Consider the following 26,174-nt stretch of genomic DNA (forward strand, 5'->3'; position numbering starts at 1 on the left):
ACAGCTTTGTGAACTAGACAAAACCTCCAGCATTAGAAATATATATGCAGTTCTATGCAGTGATTTTCATCAACTTCTCATAAGGAGGGTTAAAGTGTGATGGGCAAAATGCTTAAAATTTGCCATATGTTCCAAAGGCCTTAAACTGATCATCCAATTTTAACCTGACGGTTCAGTTCAGAAATGGAAGTGGTGCCTTGCAGCGGACTTCCCTACAAGACAGAGCAGATAATAAAGTAGATAAGGGCAGGATCAGGTAGCACAGTTATTCCATTTCAGAATATCCTGGATTAGTCTGGAGATAATTTAACTGTTTTAGAAAAAAGAGGGAATACTTAGCATGTTATTGAAATAATACATAATTCTGATTCTATTTTAAGGTGCTCTTTTCTCACAAGTGCATATCACAAGAAAAAGGGTGTGGGCGCTATGGTGGAAAAACATAACACATTTTTGAAATACTGAACCATTGTTTGCAAGCAGCAATAGGAGGAAATTAGCAACAAGACAAGGACTGGCTTGCATATTTTCCCTCTCTTATCCCACTACTTACAAATTCAGTATAATACAATACAGCACTTCTATTGAATTACGGTACTTTATTAGACTTAAGTTTAACCTAGTAGTTTTGAGTTTTTCATATGAAATATTGCAGAGCACTGCTTTCTCTTGCAAATGTAATTACATAATCTGGAGGCACCGCCCTATTATTAACAGCAAAACAGAACTACATTAAAATGAAAAACAAAATGCTTGGAAAATGAAATCAGGTCATATTTCTAAAGACCACAAATTTCAGATATTTATTATGAATTTCCCACTCCTTTTCTTGGGTAAGAGCAGGAAGGAATGAGGTATATGTACTTTAGGCTGATATTAAATGTACTATTATCGCCATTTTCAAACATATTTGAAAAAAAGAAAAAACACATTTTGGCAGTATGGTACAGCCACTTAAAGCTGCATTTTGTGTTGGATATTCAATGACCTAACTTTGCCTACTAGAAAAGGGGAAGGGGATATTGAAATAATCTTGCCCGAACTATATGTTACTTGGGTCACAAAGTAAAGGTGGCCATACATGGGCAGATTTAAGCTGCAGATTCGAGTCCTTTAGACAGATTTGAATCTCCTTCAAATATTTTCAAGAACCGACTGCTAGAATGCCAGAGGATTCTTTAATGAATGTAAAGTTTGGTGAACAGAAATGTTATAGCATTAAAGGTGTTGTTCATCTTTGAGTTGGCTTTTAGTATGATGTAATATTCTAAGACTGCAACTGGCCTTCATTTTTTTATTACTTGTGTTTTTTTTATTTCACTTTTTGTGCAGCAACTCTCCAGTTTGGAATTTCAGCAGTTATTTGGTTGCTTTAGGGTTCACATTACCTTAGCAACCAAGGAGTGGTTTGATTGAGAGACTGGTATATGAATAGGAGCATACCTGAATTGGAAAATATGTAATAAAAAATAACAATAAAAATAAAATTGTAGGTTCACAGAGCAATTAAAAAGCTATAACAAATAAATAATGAAGCCCAATTTAAAAGTTGCTTAGAATTGCCCATTCTATAACATACTCAAAGTTGATTTAAATGTGAACCTCCCCTTTCATGTATTGACTAGCTTCTGATCAGTGTAATGCTATTCTGGTGAATTCAAGTTTTGTTTTGTTTTTTTAACACACACCACTATATAGGTAGACAGACAGATGAATAACAAACACACTGACACATATACTCTCAGACTAAAACTGAAGAACTTTAAATCTAAAAAAGTAGCACACCTTAGTCTTCCAATTTAGGTAACAAGTGATTTATTGTATTAAACAAATACTTGATTGAAGGTCAGACCCAGTTTTGAGGCATGCTCATCTATCTGTACAGAAATGTTTTTTTGTATATTTTTGTCTTGCTGCTGCATCTGTCTGTTACTGTCACTTGCACGGGAGATCAGGGTCACAGAGAGGTCTAGCATGGAATTCCACCAGAGAAATTTGTTAAAACTGCTGTCCCCTGACCAGCATTACCAAGACTAATAGGCTGTTCTCTAGCTGGGAAAGTAAAACTACAATTTGAAAGATTCAAAATAGGGATTATCATTAAGGAAAATTCAAATAAATGGATTTTTTTTTTCAATCTAGTGCCAGTGTAACATTTCCTTATATTGACTACAAATCAGCATTTGTTTTACACATGTACCTACACTGATGCATTCAATTTAGTAATGGCACTCAAATATCTAAACCTCCATGCTGCCGTTCTTGTAGAGCAGGGGTCCCCAACCTTTTTCGCGCCACGGACTGGTTACTAACAGGAAAATTTTTCCACGGACCAGACCGGACCGGACGGGGAGGGGGGGGGCGTTAGTGCAGGTGCAGTACAAATTGAAGGCACGGATGTGTGTACGGCGCGTTCAATTGCGTCTCTATGTGCAGCGCGTTCGTTTTATGTTTTCAGTTGCACGCCGCGTCTCATTCACATCCTGCATTGGTCGTCGCTTGCCGCTCGGGGGAACACCGGCGGCCCAATCCCACGGCCCAGCGGTTGGGGACCCCAGTTGTACAGAATACTAAAGTTGCCTGTTAAAATGCTTTTGAAACAAACATTGCAAAAGATAAAAGTCATGTGCCCCCTGAGCTTTTGTCTGGGCCATTAGTAAATGCCCCATAATACTGCAACAATCCATTTCTTATAACCCTGTCCCTTATTTATTTGCTATGAACAATTGATATAATTTATGTAATCTAGTTTTAACTTTTATGGTGATCGATCTTCCCAAATTCTAATACCAATTCTTGACACCTGTAAGGGGCATTATCAAATGCTGCTCATTTACAATCAGTTCAAACACATAGAATAATGCAATTGGTCATTTGTGTGGATCACCAATTAGCACAATATAGGGCTGATTCACTAAAGTGCGCTAAAATTTATCGCATGCTTTTTTGCGTTAAAATAGACACGATAATTAGCGCGCGATTCACTATAGTATTATCGCGTGCGTTAAGTCGCCATATCGCATGCGTTAATTTTTGCGCGACTGCATGCACTAGTTTTAACGCATGTGTTAATTTTCGCGCTGAAAAGAATACGATCGCATGATTCACAAACACTTAGGCGCGCTAAATATCGCATTGGTCTATGCGAAAATTAACACCTACTTCAGGCAGGCGATAAATATATCTAGTAGCCACAATATTTGCTACTATATCGCGTTTTGTCACGACAAATACACTACACGTTATATTTTGGCGACTATTCGCTGTTTGTAATCTCGTGATAGGCGCGACTTGTGGCCATTTTGTGTCAGAGCCTGCAGTGATTCAGAGAGTCAACATGCCTGGGGTATCGGAGCTATGACTGGTGGAGAGGCGCTACATCTGCCGCTATCTCCTGCGCTCATCCTATGATAGGCAGCCGCTGGGGATGGTAGGCATCCACGCAAGAAAGAGGGCAATCCTCCATAGGCTGATGCGGAGGTTACAACACCGCTTTGCCCTCCGAATGGACCTCAGGACTCTCCAGCAGATATGATATGAAGCGCAGGAGTCCAGAATTAATAGCTGAAATAGTGGAAGGTAATTATTGTACTTTCAAAAATTGAAGAAATGTATATTCTATATATATATATATATATATATATATATATATATATATATATATATATATATATATATAACAATGTCTGTTATATATATATATAACAATGTCTGTGTGTCCTTTGTATTGATGTGAGGGTTCACAGGGGGAGGGGCCATTGGGGGCGTGGGAGGAGGGGGGCCCCAAAAATGTTGTTGTGAGGGGCCCCGTTATTTATGATGGTGGTATGAATGTATATATATATATATATGTATAATATATTTAAATAACATCTTGCAATACTATCTCACAGAACTTCAGCTGGATGTAGTGCCTCATCCAGAGGCCCAACCCCAGGCACACCAGGCTGCAGAGGCTCTCCAGGCCCCACAGGCACTCGAGCCACCTGAGGCCCCCGAGGCACCAGATGCCAGTTCTGCTCCCCTGGCCAAAGACTGGGAAGAGGCAAGTCCTCCGACCGAAGAAGTGGAGGCCCAGACATCACCATCCCGGAGAGACCTCACTCTTCGGTCCATATAAGAGGACCTTGCCTCCATGAAGGCCCAGTTGGCCAGAATGGAGCAGAAAGTGGACACATTTATGGGCAGCAAGCCCTAAGTTTTTATCAATTTTTTAAAATTTTATTGTTGTAATAAAAGTTGTTTTATTTTTGTACTTTTGAACTGAGTAATGTCTAATTATTTATCCTTCATTGATATGGTATTCTATACTTTCATGTAGTTTCTCCTCCACTCTTACATTTAGCAGTAACAGCATTAAAATGCCATATGGTTTAAATGTTTGCAAATATTCTGGCAACAATTTCGTCTTTAGGCCATTTTGCTGAATAGTAAAGCTTGCGTTAATTAGTACGTAGCGTATCAAATGTTTTGTTGCCAGAATAATTGCAATATTATATTTGTCCCCGTTTAATAAAGTGCCCATAACATATTTGCCATTTATTCTGTGTCTAAAATCTCCCACTTAATTTAAGCCACTTTAGCAAACGGACCCCTAAGTATTTTGCTAAATATTCTTAAATGCCCCCCCCTATTTTATTATCTCTTGCACTTTTTTTTGTTACTTATATTTTTATTGTTTTTTGGGGGTTTTTTGTTGCAAATAAACATTTATACAGCACCTCTCTAGCGCTTGCGATAATTAGCGTGCATGCGAAAAATACAGCGCGTTATTTACCGCGACAAATATATCGCACGCAGTATCGCACGTAAATTAGCGCAAGTGTGCTATTAGTGAATCGTGCGTTAAGTCGCGAAAATTTAGAAGCGATAACATTTTTAACGCATGCTATAAATAGCGCACGTTAAAACGCACTTTAGTGAATCGGCCCCTATATGTCTATTCCACTTGCAAGTCAAGTTATATACCTGGTGGGCTGGCTGCATTAAATTTAAGGGCAGATAGCATTTTAATTGCAGATAAGAGCCACCTTGAATAATTCTAAAGGTCAAAATGAATCACCATACAGCACTCCAATCAGCCATATATTGTTTGAATTTCTTCAAACATCCCCAGCCCACAGCACTAATGCTGGCTGGCGCCATTATTTCATACATTTGGTTAATTGTGACTTTATCTGAATGATTTCAAAATTGGCCTATTTTGAAACACAATTATCCTGTAGAGTTATATTACTTTTGTGCTCTTGTCAAATCCAGTTTATAAAGTGAAAACCATGGCTATAGAGATATAAGATTACTCTTATAATGGTTGCATCTAAAGCTCTTTTAAGCCACAAGTTGCTTTGCATCTATCTATTAATACTTGCAAGTTATCCCAGACAGTGCTTGGGGCTGTGTTTTAACATTTTCTATGCTTTGTTTGTAGTGTGTGGACTGTAATAGTGTATGTAAAATGGGATGTGGTCACTGAGTGATATGTGGATGTTAGGTGGAAATTACGATCATTTGCCCAATCACTCTTCATGGTGCACTACCTTCAAATTATGCATTTAGCAACAATTAAAGTGCAAAGCAGGATATGCAATTGAACCATAACCTAAATAAATACAGGATGGAGCTTATCAGTACAATTGACTGTTTTTTTGCATGTGTTCACTCATTGGCCTTTTGGGCTGGATTACAGCAAATTGGTCAGCCATGTGTAGTCAACTTGTCCTGTAGTCTTGCATTCCTCCCTTCAGCCCGTTGTTGTCAGCTAGTTAGCTGACATGCATATGCACCTTACTCAAGATGCACTGTTATAGCATTGTTTCTAACTAGGTATGAAGGGGTTCATTTATCAGACTAGCCCCTGGGGTTTCATATTTGACACATTGGTTTCATTTAAAAAAAATTAGTGCACTGCAACTCACTCACAAGCTTTTGTTAAACTAGTGTTTTCAAAGACAGTAGCTTTAGCTATAGCCATGTGTTGCCTCAGTCACAAGCTGAGTTTTAGGGGCCCATTTACCAAAGTCAGAAAGGTTTTTGCGCTGTTTATGATCGTACGGATACTAAAATTTTGTAACTTACGGAACATACCACAATATTTTCGTACAAGCATGACGCGACTTAATGCACATCAGAAATTTTCGTATTTAATGCGAATTGTCGAAAATCGTACTCGAATTTGGACTTTAATGAATCGGCCTCTTGATGTTATTATTATGTTATTAACATAATAAAAGCCTATATACTGCTATGGGAGGGTGAGCTTGATGATAAAAGAATATGTAAATAATATAATAAATAAGCAGCTCAGAAACCTAACTGACCTTTAAACTATTAAAGTATTTAGTATTACAAGCTTCAAATATCTGGAACATTATGGTTTGGAAGAAATACTGCCTAATACTGGAATTTACTGACACAAACTAAATGATAAGTCCTCTGTTCTAAAACATTTTCATACGCTTTAAAAATTAAAACAGTTCTTAGAAAAGACCAAATAAACAAACATCCATTCAGCTGTGGTTCTCCTCTGGTTTTCCAAAAAGCACATGCTGGATTCATTAAAGATAACAGAAAGGATGTTTGTAAGAGGTTCTATTGTTTTTTCTCTACCACAATGTAGATTAACTCCTTGGAAAAAAAAAATTTGAGGAGTATCTGCATAAAAAAATTGAACTTTTAGTATGATGTAAACAGCAAAATTCTAAGGAAATTTGTAATTGGTCTTAACTTTATTTGCTTTGTAGGTTTGTCACGATTTATTTTTTGCTTGAAACTTTAACCAACTTCTTGCAATGGAGTTGATTACCCTAGGAACCCGCAGTAAGCTATGCAATCAAAATAGAAGTATAGCAGGGAGCCGTAAAAAAATATAAAACAAACAATAATAGGGAAGCTGCACTTTTTGTGTTGTTTGGGTCAGTGATCCTAACAGCCAGACATCATTTCTCATTACAATATGGAAAGACAGAATTATGGCGAATAAAAGAAAAAAAAAAATCACAATGTAGACTAGTTGTAAAGTTGCTTAGGATTAGTCTACAAATGTGACAAATATAAGCAACATAGCAAATAAAGAGCAAAGGTAATGCTGCTTATAAAATGGAAAACTCTGGAATACTAATGCCAATTATACTAGTACTGAGCTTTCTTGTTGTTGTAGCAAGCAAAACTCACAGTTGTAGTTCTAGAATGCTGGACTTCAACTAAATATGGGAATTCTTGCCTGGTTTGCCCAACTCACTACAACTAACTCTTGCCGATCTGAATTTTCGGCCTTTGGACGGTATGACGTGAAAGACGTGAGTGCAGTCTGCACTACTTTCTCCTACCGATATACTTTTTACTTCGCCAATGAAACATGCATACAATTAAAAGTCTACTGCTGAAAAAAATAACAATTATAAGGGCTACATTTTTAAAGTTGTCATTTTACGCTGCGGTGCAATTACTAGCACAAACTATAACCCATTTCTGACCCGCCCCTACCCCTGAGAATCAATTACTTTCCCCCACCCTTCCAGCGTATTCCAAACTTCAGCCGAGCTGTGAATGAACTTGGAGCCGCTCCAACCTTCCCTAAACTACAGCTCATTCCCGCTATAACTTCACAACACACACGCTATATTTCTACTATATATGCGCACCGCTGCCCCTCCCCCTTGCACGCCCGCCGAGTTCCGTCACTCTACTATAGGCTTCCAAGCCCGCCCATCAGAGAAAAAGCTGGCTCTGATTGGCCTTGGCTTAGGGGCTCGCTTCATTGCCTCGCTGCTCTGAGTCTCAGAATGAGAGGGTTTGGGGCATTACCCTCAGCCGCTTGGGAGAAGCTGGTGTGTGTATGAGCGGATCTCGCTTACCTCTGTGGTACCTGTGTAGTCTTACTCCCCCCATTCCAACTCCCTTTCTTACAGACCTGTGACCTCGGAATTATATTTCTAGCACTTATACCTGCTACTTTGGATATTTGCTGCTAACTTTTGGATGTTTGCTTGGATATTTCCACTCTGCTAGTCGCACTGAACCTTTTATGCCGGTTATTAGAGTGAGGGAACGATTAGAGTCACCATGAAACTTGGAGTCCCGTGTGTTTTATGGTATGTAACTAAAGGGGAAAATTAGAATTTTGATGTTTAGGGGCTGTTTGTAAGCATTCATATAATTTGAAAGAATACTTGGCATAGTAACCATCCAGTTACTGAGTCCTGTAATGTGCTGATACACCTGTAAATCACTGAACCATTCAATGCAATGGACTCATATTGGGTGTTAACTTAACCTTAAACTGTACCATGTGCAGGTATGGGTGTGGAACTTCAAGAACAGAAGTAAAATACAACTGTGTAAATGACTGGAGCGTTGTGCCTCCTACTTCATTTGACATTTGTCTTCTTGAAAGTGTATATACACTGATTCCATATTAACAGCCATCATTTACTCAGCAAGGGTAGTCTCTTCTGTTGCTGAACTACAACTAATCTGGTTTCTATTGTAGTTCAGCAACAACAGGACAAGCCCAGGCTGTGGATCACAATTTAATCATGTTTTTCTGCTTTAGCATGCAATCTCTTTGTTGGGGTAATGTGTATACAAAACTTGCTATCAATACCGGAACACAATTATAAGGTGTGACGAGAAGTGACCAGGGTACTGGCTTAGGTTGGTGACACTTTTAAAATGAAAACAATAACAAAAGTGGCAGAGAACATCCTGCTCAGCTGTCAAATATCTAGAGAGATCTCTTAAAAGGTCACCTATTTCTGTCTTTTCAAAAACATGATCATTTCTGGGTTCCTTAGTACTATGAGTGCAGTTGTCACTGTGCTATAATGGGCTGTAATCCTCCCATTGTACAGTCTTGAAAGGCTACAAAGATCTTCTCTTAAACAACTGGAATGTGTTGGTAGTCATGCAGAATCCTTTCATTAAGGTATATGCAAATATAGCAGTGGGTTTTGTGAAGTGACAGAGCACGTTTATATGACGTATTCAGAAACTTACTAGAAGATGATAGGGGTGTGTATTTATTTTTTTTTTGTGTTAAGTTGGAAAGCATGTTCAACTGCAACTCCAAACATTTCCTGACAAGAGCTGTGCATGTGGAGTAAATCCACATACTTGCTGCTACAAGTAGCTACTATATTTTTTTTAATCACCCACAAAATGTTGGAAGCATATATTTACTCAATGTACATCGGTTTCCTCTCCTATACCAAAAACACAGAGGCAAGTTAAATAGCTCCTGATAAAACTGACTCTGTGTGTGAATGTGATAGGGACCTTAGATTGTAAGCTAGGTGTATTTTTTTTTTTTTTGTTTGCTATAGTCCGTGTCCCTCTTTATTAATCTAGTTAATCTGTACTTCTTTCAGGGTCACTTGCCAGCATGACTGACATCTGAAGTGAACTGGCGCCTATCTGACACCTTTGCTAAGACCTGGGCTAAAATGGCTTCGCTTTCAGAGTTTGTCAGTGAACCCATCGGTATGATGTCACAGGTAAGGCACACACAGCTGATGATGCAAGTATCTCCTTTCTTATTCCCTTTGTAACTGAGTACTAGTCCATATGAACCTCAGTATAAGTTAACAGTCCTGCCATAGCTTCCAATGTCGTCAGAAGGTACTCCTCAACAGGTTACAGACCCCATGCTGGCTGTACAACATTTCCAAGTTCAAATATCAATGAGCCAGAGAGTACACATTTTCTCAGTGGATTTGTGTAATTTTATTGAGACATCACAGCACTACATGTTTCGGCTTAACAGTCTTCCTCTGGTGCATACATAAGTGATATAAGCAAACAAATTAAATGAAACTAAATATGCTTTGTGCAGCTCTTCACAAGTCTGATTGCACACAAGTAAAGGTGTCAGGTGTTTCTAGTTCACGTCTATGGTAGACAGCAGGGTGCTTTTCAGCTATCTGAAGGACCTCCCTTGTGACATCAGCTTAAGAACATGTTTTTGGTTTCTTTTTTTAATGAGTCCAAATTTTAAATGTGGATTAAAATGATTTAAAGGAGAAGAAAAGGCTAAGTCACTTGGGGGTGCCAAAATGTTAGGCACCCCCAAGTGACTTATATCGCTTACCTTTTACCCCGGGCTGGTGCCCCTGTACGGAGAGAACAGGACCAGCCCAGGGTAGCAGCGAGCGCTTCCTCCTTCCTTTTCGCTTGCGCGCGCATGCACAGTAGAGCGAAAAGCCGAACTTAAACAAGAAAGTCGGCTTTTCACTCTACTGCGCATGCGCCGGCCGACGGATTTCGCCGGCAGAAGAAAAAGGAAGGAGGAAGCGCTTCCCACAGGTACCCTGGGCTGGTGCTTTTTTCTCCTAACAGGGGCACCAGCCCAGGGTACAAGGTAAGCGATCTAAGTCACTTGGGGGTGCCTAACATTTTGGCACCCCCAAGTGACTTAGCCTTTCCTTCCCCTTTAACTAACCAGGCATTTACACAGTGGTAAGTAAATCTGTTAAAGATGCAATGAGCACCTTTTGCTGCCAGCGCTAATCCATTTTTATCTGATTTATTCTGACACCCTCATTTTAACTCCCCTTTCTCCTATTTCATTAGTGCTAATCCTTTCTACTCTGATTTATTCAGAGCTCCCCCATCCTTTCTTTCTGTTTTTGTTCCACTGTCCCACTCTTCTTATTTCCCTGGTGATAATGGATGCTTTTAATGGAACATTAGCTCAGTAGGAATTGTGTTTTTCCCCCTCACAAATCAATAATAGCCCTTGGATACCATGAGAGTGTAAGTAAAAGATTCACAGGGCAGTGAGAACACTTGGCTAGTCCTGAGATCTCTCCCTCCGCGCACTAGAGATTTCAGGCTTTGGTTTTATCAGCAAGTTGCAAGAAAGTTTCATTCATTTTGGGACTAAAAAAAATTGTAACGTTTACATGAGAATGTAGGATAAACTCTTAATCAAACTCATTGGGAGACATATACTATCCTGTTGATGAAAGTGAATCCTCTAAGCTCAATAGATTTGGATGACTGCTTTATTTATCTGCTAAATATGGGGTTACATGTTCTGTCACTGAAGCATTTATTACCAATATGCAACTTGTGCTCTGTGAATAATAAGGAAAATCACACCTCAACAGCCTCCCTCACCATTTATCACACATTCACAGCTGTGTGATGGGGCCTACAAGACCGCAAGGATTACTGTTTCCTATAGTTACACTATAGTAGGGTACAGGCAATTTACACATTGGTTTTGTCAGGGCAAAAGACAGAGGCAAAGCTCCAAGAATTGTCCTTAATCACTTCTCATCATATATAATGTGGGCTAAATTGTTTATGGCATGCCAAAGGTACTATAACCTTTTTGGGTCATAGATAGTCATGTGTACCACAAGTTCAGCAGTTCTACATAACCACCATGAGAAGCATTTTGTGTAATTTTCTAGTTGCTTTTAGAAAGAAAATTAGATGCAAAACACTATATGTCCCCTTTACCCTTTAGAGCTCTGGCACACGAGGAGATTTGTCGCCTTCGTTTTTTCCCCCTGGCGCTTTGGCAATAATACCCACGAAGAGATTTCATGCGAGTTGAGCTCCTGGCGATCTGCTACCCATGGTACACTCAACAGTTAACCCCCCTCATGTTTACTCAAGTCGCTCAGAAAAAGGTCTGTGTGCGATTTGAAACAGCAGGCGACTTGAAGTAGCCTCGTATGTTTTGACGCTGGCGATTTCCATTGATTTAGCATTGGAGTCTTGTCGCCAAATCGCTCTTTTAAAAATCGCCGGCGACAAATCTCCTTGTGTGCCAGAGCCCTTAGGAACCTTATTTCATGGGTTTGGTTGTGTAACAACTCAGTGGGTTGTGCTGACTGCTAAAGGCATTGCCAAAGGCCCTGATTCTGCACACCTTGCGAATATATAGCTGCGGTACATGATGTGATGATGTCAAAGAACTTAGACAAGATATAGAAATGTGATATCACTTATGTTATTATGTATAACCCTAAATAAAAATAAAGGGATAATATTTATAGAAATATTAATATGGCTATTGAACATGCAATGTCCATTAGTTGGTGTAGTGATGTTCACAGTATTATCTGACAGCTGAAGATTCAACTGTGATCTTCTATATTAGCAATGCCTCTTAAAACAGAGAGTTTGTAGACGAGGGTTGTAAGACTTATCTCCCATGGGCGATTTCTGATTTGATTTGTAATTGCTGTTGTGATGTAAACTGGTACACTTTTTCCACTCACTGGAAGGCAGGATATACATAGTCCTGATGAATATTGCTTTTATACAAAGTACTTCCTATTTAAGTTATTGGAATTGCTGATTGCAGAGACAGGGATGCTACACTTGAGAGTACTTTTGTAACCACCCCTGTGTTTTAGACCAAAGAAGGGCCATATCACTTTATTATTTCTATTATTACTTAGTTTGTAAGCTGTAAAGGAAAGGAGCCTCCCTCCTTCTGTGCTTTTTACCACATGACACACTTTGATAAATCTACCCCATTATTTCTGTACATTTATATTTATTACAGTTTTTATGTTTGTGTATACTTTTATAAAAAAAAAAAAAATTATAAAATTGTACGGAAATGCATATTATATTAGGGCTATGTAAAGATAATGTAAAAGTACATTATCTGTATTTTGTCACTTCCTGTTCAACACAGTTACTCTTAACCTGTTTCTGACAACTTTTTCTTTCAGGGTCAAAGCCCTTGACCTATACAGCATTTGTCTGTGAGAAATTCCATTGATGTGAGTAGGTCATCAGATGGGGCTGTGTTTAAAGGCAGAGGGCATCAAACTCATACTTGTTATCTTGTTGAACACATCATGCTGCAAGCCACACTGGGGAAAGACATTATAAAGTGTCTGTGCTGACTGATTAGACATGAATGGCACAGTATAACATGCTAATTCGGGCAGATTCTTTTTTTGAAAAACGTTGATACAAACCAATTGGTTTATAGAGAATGCATGGTTAATTTATTACTTGCAAAGCTAGCATACATTTGTCTCTGCTGAAATTACAAAACCGTTGCCAGGAATTAGCACAAGTTTAGTAATAAGAATACTTGATGTAATGGTTAGTTTGTTGTGCACAGAACAATTTAACTACTAATTGGATTCATTGGGTGCCACAAGCATTTCAGAGCAGTTGTGCAATGTGTCCCATCCTGGGAATACTTTTGCCTGCCACCTAAGGCTGATGCCACATGGGACTAATTCTTGCCCCCTAAGTAAATGTTCCACGTGCCCACACCTGGAGCCACTGTGTCAGCCCAGGCACAGTCACAGTCACATGGAGCGAACTTCAGCCCCAAAAAGCATACTTGTGCATTTCAGCACCAAATCCGCTTTGTGTGCCTTCACCTGGGCTGACGCATTGGCTCTGGGTGTGGGCACAGGAAAAGGCTGATGCCAGCCTATGGGCTGATTCTCACCCTGCTTTTATCTGCAGTAAAAGAATCAGCCCTGCCTGGCATTATATTTCCTGTTATTTATATATCCTTAGTCTAATAGCAACAGACAAAAAAAGAATGCAGTATGCTAATACTTATATTAACCCAGTATGGCCAAGGTTATGTTGGGTACATAGTGTTTTGTCTCTGTGTTTCTTGGTAGTGTATTTTAGAAAAGGGTCTAATATGGGTGTAAATACTTTGTATGATTTAGTATATAAACTAAATCTCCTTTTCCATTATATATTCTGAGTACCTTACCTTTTAAAGCATGACTGCTGACTTAAGTACATTACTTTGCCATTTTTTTAACAAGCAGGCCACCCAGGTAGTGCCTGTCCACTTTAAATTAAGAAAGCAGTGGGCCTTAAAATAGATGTAATACAAAATGTCAGAGAAACAGTTGCTCATTCAAAAGGGGAATGAAAAGTGCTTGTCCTGCATTAAAAATCAGTTAAGGTGGTATACTGTTATAAAAAGTAGTATTATTGTGTTCTGTTGTGCTAGACAATATCTGCTGGAAAATGATCGAATGATGTCTCTGTTTGCACAAATTTTTCCTTACAGATATTTACATGGAATGCCAGGGATCTCAAAAACTTTCAGCTTTGCAGGGATGTCAAGAACTTACAACCTTTTAGCTTTCCTCTTTTGGGGGATTCAAGTTTTATTTCACAACAGCTTGAAAGCCACATGCTTGACATTCCTGCTCTAGAGAAAAGAGACAGCTGTTGTTGAAGCACAACACCCAGCCATTGGCTGCTGAGGGATTCTGGGATTTGTAGGTCAGTGACAGCTAGAAGTGGGAGTATTGGCATCCCTGTTCTAAAACCCCTTGGATGGTTACATGTGTGTCTTGAGGAAAAAAATAATTGAAAGTTCACTTTAAAATATGGCAATTATGTGCTCGTGGATCCAATTTCTATCCAGACTAGGTTGTATTTATATTATTTGTTGGTATGGGTAGTCTGAATTTTATATTAACCACCTATCATTTAAACATCTGTTTGGACTAGCAGACAAACATTGTTCTGTTCTTGCTCAGATCACATGAGCTAGTTGAATTGTGCTGAGATGTACAAGGCTGTTTTGTTTTCTCCTTCAAGCTAGCTGTTTTAAGAGCTCACCCTCTGATGTTGCTATTGAAAACTGAATAAAAGCTCTTGAAGGTAAACTCTAAAATCTTGCAGAATTCTCTAAGCTATATTATGCTTTTAGCAGATGTGGCACACACTGGTGGTGACAGATGGGCACTAGTCAGAAATGCTTGCTTACCTCTTACTGAGCGTTGACAGGTGGAGCTCCTGAGGAGCTCCTAAATTTCAGTTCAGGTTTTTGACATATGGAGAGCATTTTCCATTGAAAAATGTTTACAGTTCACTGCAGTGGTTGTCACTGCAGTATGGCAAATTTCTTCTGGACTTACAGAGTGACACTCTAGGCTGGGGCTTAATAGGAAACTTTTGAAATATTTTGGAAAACTGAAAGTCTTTGGCGACAGTGTTTGCAGTGTTTCCTGTACTATACTATATTCCTGTACTCCTGTACTATACTTGTTGCTTGCTTGGTAAAATCTGACCTCTTTATGTGCATGTCTACTAAAGCCAATTCTTCACATACATAATAATACATGTACTTCACATACATATAATAATAATAATAATAATAATAATAATAATAATAATCATCATCATCATCATAACAGCTATTCATGGGTACATAACTATAAAGCAAGTAATCATCTGCTAAACTCATATAAAAACAAGCTAACTAGCATGACCCTATAGAATGCATCCTTTTTCTTGGCCACAATAAAAAAGCAAGTGTTTAAATGCTCACTTAATAATAGGGCAGAAAGCTTATAAACCTCTAGACAAAATTAACATCAATAAAGTTCTAGCGGCTGCTGGATTACACCTTTTAGGTTATCCTGTATTGTAATCCTGTTATGTGGCAGGGGACTGTCTGAATGTTGGCCTACAAAGGGGACATGGGCTCCATGCTTTACAGAGTTTAGCTCAGTTTTACCTACACCGCTAATTTTTTTTTCTTTTCAGACCCCATCTTCTCTAGTATTGTGTAATTTAGGTTTTTAGAAAGAGGATATAGTCTCAGCCCTATAATTAATGATCTGTCACTTTGATCTGTAATGTCGAAGCAACAATGTTCTGAATTAAGTTTTTGGAGAATAATAGTAGTAATTAGCATGAGACCTGGATCTTGGTGTTGAAGAAGATGGGTACTTTTTACATTTTGCAAAATATTTGGAAATAGTCAAATTAAGTTTACTTGTACATAAACAGCAACTTAGCTAAAGAAGAAGGCAATTGTATGTTCTACATCATCTGGAAGAGTGATGCATATTGGAGTTTGACACTGCGACACTTCTGTGTAATCTATCAATCTATCAATTAAATATACAGAAGAGGTGGTGGTGATAGGAAAACATTCTATAACCAAATAAGGGGCAAATCCATTAAAGAAATAGAAGTGTATTTGGCACTGTTAATGATCATTACATATAATAAAATGTTGATTCAAAAACTGGAATTAAGTCGGGCGGGGAATTTTTCCTAAACTGAGGCATACTGGTGCCATATTTTGCAATTTAGTTGGAAGGTATATATGATTTGTATGAATTAAGAGCTGAGCTTGATGGACAAGGTTCTGCTCATCATAACACAATTTGTTTTAACCAGTGCAAACAGAGCAGACCTGTACAGGTGAAATTGTCTATTTAAAATCTTTCTGCTGTTCTGTGATAATAAGGCCATGACCCCAGTTACTAATTGTATACTGTTAATAGATAAACAAAGGGCCAGGGAAGGTAAACATATATGGAACCAGATGTTGCAGAAAAAAAGAATGCGAATGTCGGAACTACTTGCTTGAGGTTAATGGCACACCAGACGTTTTGATTGCTGTGATCTTCTCTGAGCAAGCTATAGCCTCTGAACACCTGGAATCATTAACAGCTGCTTTTCTTTAGACTGTAGGGCAGTCTTTGCTGTAACATAACTGAGCAAATGAGAGTGCTCTCTTCTGATACACGTTATTGAGTGCCATTGTTGAGATGATTCCCATATATTCTTAAGGACAGCAGCTCTGGTTCCAGATTCTGCAGTCTGCATGAGAAGACTGCAATGATCAAAATGTCTCTCTTTTTGTTTCATATTTGCTTATGATAATTGTTTATTGGAAAATAAATAACTACTTCTTACCATTATAGTAAATGGTATAGTATAGTAAATGTCATGTTTCTTGAAGCTTGTGCTTGACTCTTACCTAGAAATGCTAGTGTAAGAAACCAGATAAACTCAACTCCAATGATCAGATCAAAACAGCTGTTGAGGGGTTAATTTTAGTCTCTAATACAAGCATATGTAATATATAGGCCATAAACGGCTGTAAACTTCAGTGTAAAAGTCCAAAAAGTCCACAGGACAATTTTAATCAACGTGTCCTAGGCATCTCCCTCAATGGTCCTGCCTAGAGTTAAAAATATGCTCAAACAACCAACACACCAGACACATGTATATTTACACCCAAGGGGCTTTACTACAATATCCCTTCTGTAAGGCTGGAAAAAGAAGGCGAGGGCAACAATTTAGATTACAATTACAAAAATTATCTTACAAAAAGCTAATGTTCCAGTGCACTTTTAAGCCATTTTCTCATACATGTTGACTTTTTTTGCAATAAATTATTCCACATGTGCTGGTCCTTATATGTAGAATGCTTGCTGGATAAAAGCATTAATAAAGTTAACACAGGAATCCCCAATTTGTGAGCCACACAAGCATTAAAAAGTTCTTTGATGTTGTCAAATAAGTACTGTGATTGGCTATTTGGTAACCACATGTGGACTGCCAGCCTTCTGGAGGCTCTTTTTACAGTAAAACTGTGTCTCACTGCTTCCAAAACTTGCCACAAGCAAGAAATTTTAAAAATGGGCACCTACTTTGAGGCCACTGGGAGCAACATCAAAGGGGGTGGAGAACACTACCCTAAACTACTAGACTGTAAACGGGACATTTGTTTGCCTAACGTTACTTACAAGGGGATACTTGTGTTGGCTTAGGTTTACAGGTTTAGGTTATGAAGAAAACCTAGCCAGTGCCCACTGTCTTCATGAACTTGCCACCTTGTGGTTTCTTCTCACTGAATCATAAATGCAAAAGGAATACCATGTAACGTGATGAGGAGCTTGTAGCCAGCCTAGATGTGAAACAATGGCAACATAGACAAGTCTTAAAAGTGCAGGCTGAGCTAGTAATACTTTCACAGAATTTTGGAATTAACCAAAATGTACAAATAAATATACTTTAAGGTCTTAATATCTGAATTAAGCAAATAATTGTGGAAAATAATAATGAGGTTATTGTTTTTTAAAATTAAAAGAAAGAGGGGATAATATTTTTATATTTTAAAAGATAGTTTAATATGGTGCTATCAATGTACAGCCTCACAAAGTAAATACATAATAGCCTTTTTTTATTTTTAGCTTTTATCTATTTACTTTGCTCTGTCCTTAAATTGTGTTCAGCAAAAGTGCAGCTCTGGAAACCATTTCAAAGGGAGAACAAATTAATACTTTGATTCTGCACTAAATAAAGAGCACCATAGTCCCTCTGTAATGAAGAGGAGATTGCTGTATGCCTGGGAAAGGTTTCTAAAGGTTTATTTTTACCAAGTCATTACCAGTCCATTGACACAAGTTTTAACAGAAGCATGTAAGCCATTCATGCGTTAGACAGCCAGAAGTATTGTATGCACAATAGCAAATAGGCACAAACAACATCATTGTGCTAAACTGAAGTGCAATGAACAGAAATAAAGTTAAGGTGAAAGAAAATATTACTGTATCTGTCATAAACTTTTATGTATACAGGAATTCAGGAAACTTTTATTATCTTTCATGCTGATTAATTTTCCAACTGTGAATAAATGAGAATAAAAGTATATAGTGTAAGTAGAATAGTTTTCTATTACTTTTGTATCTATAAGACCTGTTTTACTACCTTCATTTTTACTTCATGAGAAGTGCCAAAAAAATCAAACAGTGTAAGAAATGGCTTAAGGTGGCCTACAAGGGCCGATTGTAGCTGCCGATATCGGTCCCGTTTCGGAAACTTATCGGCCCGTGTAGGGGCAGCAACGAGGGGCATGCCCCTGAAATGGGCCAGATATCGATCGGGCAGGTTAAAAAATGTAGTTGGATCTTTTTAGTTTAGTTAGACTGCACCCATTGCCGCCGTTGTAATTCGATCGTTTGGCCCCAGGGCCAAACGATCGAATTAGCCTACATTTGCCCGATATCGCCCACCCATAGGTGGGGATATTGGGAGAACATCAGCTCGCTTGGCGACCTTAACGTGTATGGCCACTTTTACATCCCAGTGGTGATAGCAGACGGAGCGCTTTATTGCCTGCAGGTAATAAACCTCATGCAGGGACAGCAAAGATCCCAAAAATATCTTACTATACGTATGAATTGAAAATGGCAAATGTAAAACGCGGTGAACATGCGCAATGGTGCCAAAATGTGCATGTTGCAAGTAAACAGTTTAACTTGAAACAATTTAAATTTATTTGGACAGAAAGGTATTTTCAGGTGTTTTTGTTGGCTGCAGGTGATGCGATTCCGCAAATATGGTAAAGCACCCAGTCTGCCATCACCTTAGCGGTAAATAAGTGCAACTGTATTGTTATCTGGGCATTATAATCAGTCCTGTCTTATCCTGTCTGTTTCCATATGTATCATTCATAATTGGCTAAAGGTTTTCCATTCACTGGTCACAAATCTTTGCTTCTTCAGAAGCTATTTGGCTTAATATTTTAGAGCAGGGCTGTCCAATTGGAGGCCTATGGCCCCAGTCTGCTTAAAGGCTTCATAGATTTAACTACACAGCATCATCATTTTAATTTAATCCAGCCCTTGAATATTCTATGAAAAATATTTGGCCTGCTATATTTAACAGGTTGGACATCACTGATAATTAAATAAACATTATAGTGGCCAGTCATAAATATTTTTGTGAGAGAAAAGTACAACCCTTATTACCTTATAATAACCTTTAAAAAGGGGTTTCTGCTTGTGGCTCTTCACCTGTTAGTGCACTATACATTTTTGCATCCTCTCTGTTTTCCCCCCGAGGTAAGGAAACTTACAACAGTGTCTGGTACAGTCTACTCGTTCAGCTATGATATTATCTTTATTGCTCCATTTAATTAGGGACTGTTATTTCTGTAACAAATGCCAGTCTATTTCCTAACTAAAGGGACAATGCTGACTTTTGGCACAAATTGCATAAAGCTAGTCTTTGAAGTTGCAATCATTGAGAATTTCCAGGCACATTTCAAGTAAAAGGCCTTTTCTCTTTAGTTCTCGATAGGGGGGAGTTTTTGGCTCTTTTAGTGGTGATAAACACTCTCAGGCCTCTGTTGCCTGTGCCTGGAAGCCATCATGCGTAGTTTTGACATCACTGGAAAATTGTTTATTTACAGATTTAAAGATTGCATTGCTTTCTGTTTTGACATTTGGCCCCATCTCCCCTTTGCATTCCACAGCTCTTGAAGCTTTATTTTTCAGGATTAATTGGACAACTGAGGCCTCTGAAAAAACTATTGTGATTAGTATAATTGCTTTGAATGAATTGCCCTCTAATGAAAATGTACTAAAATGGGGGGAAATATATAAATGTTAAAACTGGTATGAGATCCGTTATCCAGAAAGCTCCTAATTACAGGAAGCCCATCTTCCATAGACTCAATTTTTTATGAAATAATTACATTTTTTAATTTGATTTCCTTTTTCTTTGAAATAATAAAATAGTACCTTGTATCTGATTCGAACTAAGAAATAATCAATCCACATTGAAGACAAAACAATCCTAATGGGATTCCATGTTCAAATTATTTTTAATAGACTTAGGGGCACATTTACTAAGACACGAATCTGAACCGAATTGGAAAAATTCCGATTTGAAAACGAACATTTTGCGACTTTTTCGTATTTTTTGGTTTTTTTTCGTCTTTCCGACTTTTCGGAAATTGTCGTGACTTTTTCGTTACCAATACGATTTGCACGAAAAAACGCGAGTTTTTCGTAGCCATTCCGAAAGTTGCGCAAAATCTGGCGATTTTTTTCGTAGCGTTAAAACTTGCGCGAAAAGTTGCGCCTTTTTCGTAGCGGTAAAACTTAAAAGGTGCGATGTTTCGCGCAAGTTTTAACGCTACGAAAAAATTGCAACTTTTTGCGCAAGTTTTAACGCTACGAAAAATCGCCAGATTTTGCGCAACTTTCGGAATGGCTACGAAAAACTCGCGTTTTTTTCGCACAAATCTTATTAGTAACGAAAAAGTCGCGACAATTTTCCGAAAAAATCGCAAAATACCGATCATTACGAAAAAAACGCAATCGGACGCATTCGGCCCGTTCGTGGGTTAGTAAATGTGCCCCTTAATGTTTGCATTATTGATTTAATTTGATCCAAATTACAAAAAGATCTCTTATTTGGAAAACCCCAGGTCCCTAGTATTCTGGATAACAGGTCTTGTATATGTTTATCATGCTGATTAAAATTCCAGGGTTAATGTAATAAAAAAAAAAGTCACTTGTCTAGTAACTCAACAGGTGATCAGCAAATGAGATTTGCTGATTGGTTGCTATGGGTTACTAGACTTAGTACAAACTTTGTGAGTTTAATTGCATAACCCCTGCAGGTTGCTGGCAGATTCTAAATTCAAGTGTTATAATCTGAATGGAGGCAACCAGCCAATATTATTAGCGACATCAGAAACACAATATAGTTATAAGGAGCAAAATAAATGTAAAAATAGGTCTTGTGATTTTGCATTGTGACATTTGTGTCTTTGTTAATAAACTTTTATTGTCTTCCCATAAACTTGGAAAGCACATATGCCTTTTTAGAATTCTAACCTCACAGGTTTCAGAACTTAAATATGATATTAAATATATTTGCAGAAGTATTCCTTTTTTTTGTAAATTTGTGATTACAACTTAAAGTTAAATGACCTGTAAGTTGAATCAGATGGATTTTTCTTCTCTGTTTTCCTCAAAGCTACTGGCCCTAGCCTTCCTCCTCATCCCTCTGACCATGTAACTTCCATGTTTATGGGCAGACAGTAAGTGTTTCTAAGAATAACATCATGATAGGTAATCAGCATGGTTTTGTAAGTAACCATATTTGTCAGTCAAATGCAGTGGCAGAATTAGTATTTCTTTTGCTCTGCCCATAGAAACCTAACCTGACAATCATGACAAATAAAATGCCCCTTTTATATAGAAACAAGTATAGATTAGCCTGCCTTCCTATAATAGAATGCTGTGGTAAATCTGTCCGCATTTTCCCAGGCTGACTAAATAGTAAACTGAAAGCTTCATGGTCTACTACACTAGTTCAATGTCTGATTTCATGCCGCAGATATAGTGCCTTTTGTCTCCTTTCATTTCAGCTGTGTAGTTATGCAGTTCTCATTAAAGGTCCTTAGCTAATTAGGCAAGGGCATGAAGAAATGTAAAGCCTGTGTGATTCATCTGCTTAGCTTTGTACTCTCAGCAATACTTAGAAATCCACCTGAAAATTGAACTCTGTTCAGAGTAACTGTGGCCCTTTGGTGAGCAGTCACAAGGCAATTTTCCACTTGATAAAGTAAAGAAAATTGATTTTCTCAAGTCATCACCTATTTTTTTTGCTTAGAACTATTAACAGGGCAGTCTCAGTTTACAGGCATTACCTATGAACCAAGATCAACACTAGCATTACGTAACTTCATTGGGCCAGATATTTTTTAAATCGGTGGCAAAATTGTCACTAAAACTGTGAAAAGAATCTGTATTTACTGTATATTTTATTTATCGCTACTTTTGTACACAGTGCTGTATGTGAAACAATGCAACAAACAATTATTTAAACTGACTGGGATCTATACTGTAAAAGAATAAAAATACGAGACTCAAGATTATAAAGGGAACTCAAGTGCTACACGTTGCAACTTCATGCAAATCACTGGGACTGCTTACCTAGAAATATACTAGTTCATTGTCTTTTAAAAGAAATTATATTTCTACTCACATCTGTTAATGCTTTCCATGTAAGTAAATGCTACATTTAGGCCTTAATAAGGACTTTAGAGGTGAAAATGAAAAATCAGATAAACCATTTCCCTTTATAAACCTCATACTTGATTGTTTTTCCAAAGAAAGTAAAAATCTCAATAACATTTACTTATTTGACATTTTATGTAAATTGGCGTCTTTCTATTGCCTATGCATATTATATAGCCCTTTAGGTTTAGCTATTTTCTCCTATTACTCCTTTTATATTCACAAGGTAGTGTGGGGGTATATTTACTGTGTAACCCTACTCTTTGTATTCTTTTACTGGCAACATTTGCACATTTCAAAGTACGTCCATGAGACATGTGCAGATGGTTCTGTTATGGAGCTAACGTTGCCTCCTGAGGTTGTATTCCCTTATGTTGACAAAACCTCAATTATTATTATTTCAGCTTTTGATGAATACCATGTGTATGTTTAATAGTCATTCACTTAAAGTCAAGTTCCATTTCAAGTATTGATAGACCTGATGCCATATCATATATGTATAGTATATTATTATTACTTATTTATTTTGTATTGTAGCACATATTACCAGTTTAAAGCCCCCCCCCCCCCTTTTTTTCAACCTATTCAGTTGAAAAAGGTACAGAAATACTGAATTTCCAGGAAAACCATATACAGGAATATTTTTTGCACAGACATACCTGATTCCACACATTAAAAGAAAATCCATAATAGTCTGTCTCTGACTCATAGATACCATTTCCCCACCCCCTTGGGCTAACATGCAGCACCCCTCAGTTTTTCATGAATGATGGCTTCTGGGACTTAAATTCCTGCTGCTTTTCAGAGAATATATGCACCACTCACTATGAGAAGCAGAGGGACTTCAAGTATTTTTAATATGAGCCTAACAGAATGAGCTCGTATAATTTTTTTTTTTACCTTTTTCATATCATAAGTTAAAACCTCCCTAATCTTGCAGGAAATAATGAATAATATATAGTGCTGAACTTACTTTTGAATAAAAATTGATATTAAAAATCTTTAAAAATGGCCCCTTTCTTGGAGCTTCCTATATATCTGATACAGTCCCTGTCCATGTTGAAAACGAGGGATGAGGGTGTCCTAATGGTCTCTGCCAGAAGCACAGTTAGGGTCAGTGACCCTATGTAAGTTCTTTCTCAGTTTGGAATATCTGCTTTCTCTCAAAAAGGAGCAATCTATTTTCAGCCTCTTGCTTACTATATATGCTAACAATTAATGTGCAGAAGAGGATCACACCCTTTTTCTGGTTCATGCTAACAATTTGTGGGGACTTTAATTGCTGCTTTCTAAAGTATTTCAGTCTCTTGTGGCTTTTACCTTCCCTGACTGAATTTTTTTAGCTACCAAATCTATAGTTTGTATATTTTCTGCTTGATGGCCTTTTATTAAGGAGACCGTATTGTAGTGCTTGCTACTGATTATGTCAGATCAAAGGCCCCTCCAATTAAAGCGTTGTTTTGCTCATTTTCTAAAGGAAGCGCTTGCACAATAAAATATTTTTTTTTCCTTCTCTGGTAGTTGTTTTACGAAAGTGATTGTAATAGAGGATTTACAGTGTTGATTCTTGCATGTCTCTAGGTAAATCTGCATGTAAATAAGTTAATTTTATAAAGTGACCATCCATATGTTTATTTCATTGGCCACCATCCCTGTTTTGGTATCCCGATAATCCCATATTCACAGCTGTATAGTATGTCAAAAATTGTTCTAAAAAGTCCTAAAATTATCTGGGCATGATATTGTCATTGTGTGCGGTACTATTGCACATCTGTGTAGCACACATTCTCTTCTGCATAAACACAATTGTGTAGTAACTTGATCTGCTGGCAAGAGCCAGATAGTTTTACTTTAAGCAGGGTGTCCAGTTAAATGTGACAGTACCCTGTTTATAGGAGGGTGTGATGAAAGAGTTGTTAATATGGGAAAGGTCTAACTTTACTCCAAACATTGTCTCCTAGGATGTTAACTATTTTTTTGGTACTTGTATATTCTAAACTTATTACCAGTCTGATTTAATTTTATTTTTGTGCTGGTTGGTGGCTGTTTTTTTTCAAAAAAAGCTATTGTTTCCCCAAACTTCATTGTAGGCTCTATTAGCCCACACCTCTGGTGGAGAAAACAATGTGATTGTGATAGGTGCCCTTTAAGCAGCCAGGCTGCTCTCAATAGCAGTTCCAGATACAAAAACTCTGTACATTAATTAGAAATGTTCTAATTGATGTACATTGGAACTATATATTCTTTCACTGTGCAAAGAATAGATTTTGTGTGGAGTACCTCTTTATGGTCTAAACATTTTTAGTAGTCTTAAGTCATGGTACTCCAATTTACAGGAAAAACCCCTTATCCAGAAAAGCCCAGGTCTCGAGCATTCTGGATAACAGATTCCATGCTTTAATCATTCTGAAAACGTTCTTACATTTCAGTACGTTTTAGAACAGTTTTTTGTTAAATAAACTGTGTAAATCTGTTGACCTTTTCTTTCTACCAAGGCACTTCCCATGGTGAGAGCATTAAAGGCTTGTCTTCCTGATCTCTACATTAAAAAGCCTAGATAAACAGTCTGTACTCACTAATTATAGTTATAATGCAATAATTACTTATTTTTCCCTTGACACAAAGAGCAAAGAGAATCTGCTCCCACAGCATGCTACAATCAGTAAATGCAACATCTGCAAATCTCTATGTACAGTACAGTTTAGGCCTATGCAGATTCTTGGCCTGTGGATAAATGCCGGTTTAAAAATTTGAGCGCATGCACAGGAGCGCACAGTTTAGAGGAGATAGTGCTCACAAGGTTAAAGCAGAAGGAAAGGTAAAAACTAAGTAAGCTTTATCAGAAAGGTGTATGTAAATACAGCCATAAGAACTCACAGAAAAGCTGCAGTGAATCCTCTATCTAAAGAAACACAGGATTTCTTGTCTCATTTTTTGTCAACATGTACTTTAGTATCAGACTTCCTCTCTCAGAAAAATCCTTCAGTCCCGGGGCTAGAGTCTGCAAAGATCTCTCCCTTCTCCTGCTCCCCCCTCCCTTAAAAATTCATAAAACTCACTCCCCCCTCCCTTAGCAATGTGTAATCTGCAATGTAGAGCTGCATCAGGAAGCTATGAAGACCAAGCTAAAATGACAACTGCAATCTTAAACAAACTGAGAAAGCTTCTAGGGCTCTTTACTCAGGTATGGTAAAGCTTTCTGCAGAATAAATATATTGTTCTAGGTGCCACTAATGTGGCGAATCTATTGGCAGTAAATGCCAAAATGAAATGCCTTCTCATTTAAGCAGGCCCTGCAGTGAAAGATATACTTGTTTGGCGAGGTCACCAAAAGATAAAAATTAAAAAGGTGTGCGCTAATCTGCAGGTTGACAATCTGCCCAGTGAGAGGTTACCTTAATATTGTTAGTAATTGTTATGTTTCTTTCTGCATTGTTTTCTTCCACCATTAAATAGAATTGTGAAATATGTTGGTGCTTTATAAATAAACAATAAAAAATATCTTCATAGGAGCATATTTGTCATTAATCTTCTTAACCTAACGTCCTTAAAAGTAATTTCTTTGTGTTGAAACCATTTGATAAATATACTCCA

At 37.8% G+C, this 26,174-nt stretch overlaps 1 protein-coding gene across 3 annotated transcripts in view; it reads left to right on the top strand.

Annotated features, from left to right (window-relative positions):
- lpar1 (lysophosphatidic acid receptor 1) overlaps positions 1 to 26,174 on the top strand; it is an 82,866-nt gene that overhangs the window by 37,014 nt on the left and 19,678 nt on the right. For 2 of the 3 annotated variants that reach the window (XM_012963778.3, NM_001102843.1), the window contains 1 exon segment: positions 9,366 to 9,491. In XM_012963778.3, coding sequence (XP_012819232.1) covers positions 9,441 to 9,491 — 51 coding nt within the window. In that variant the 5' untranslated portion in view covers positions 9,366 to 9,440. 3 annotated transcript variants of the gene reach the window in all.

This window comes from Xenopus tropicalis, chromosome 1 (assembly GCF_000004195.4).
Source record: "Xenopus tropicalis strain Nigerian chromosome 1, UCB_Xtro_10.0, whole genome shotgun sequence".
NCBI classification, from domain to species: domain Eukaryota; kingdom Metazoa; phylum Chordata; class Amphibia; order Anura; family Pipidae; genus Xenopus; species Xenopus tropicalis.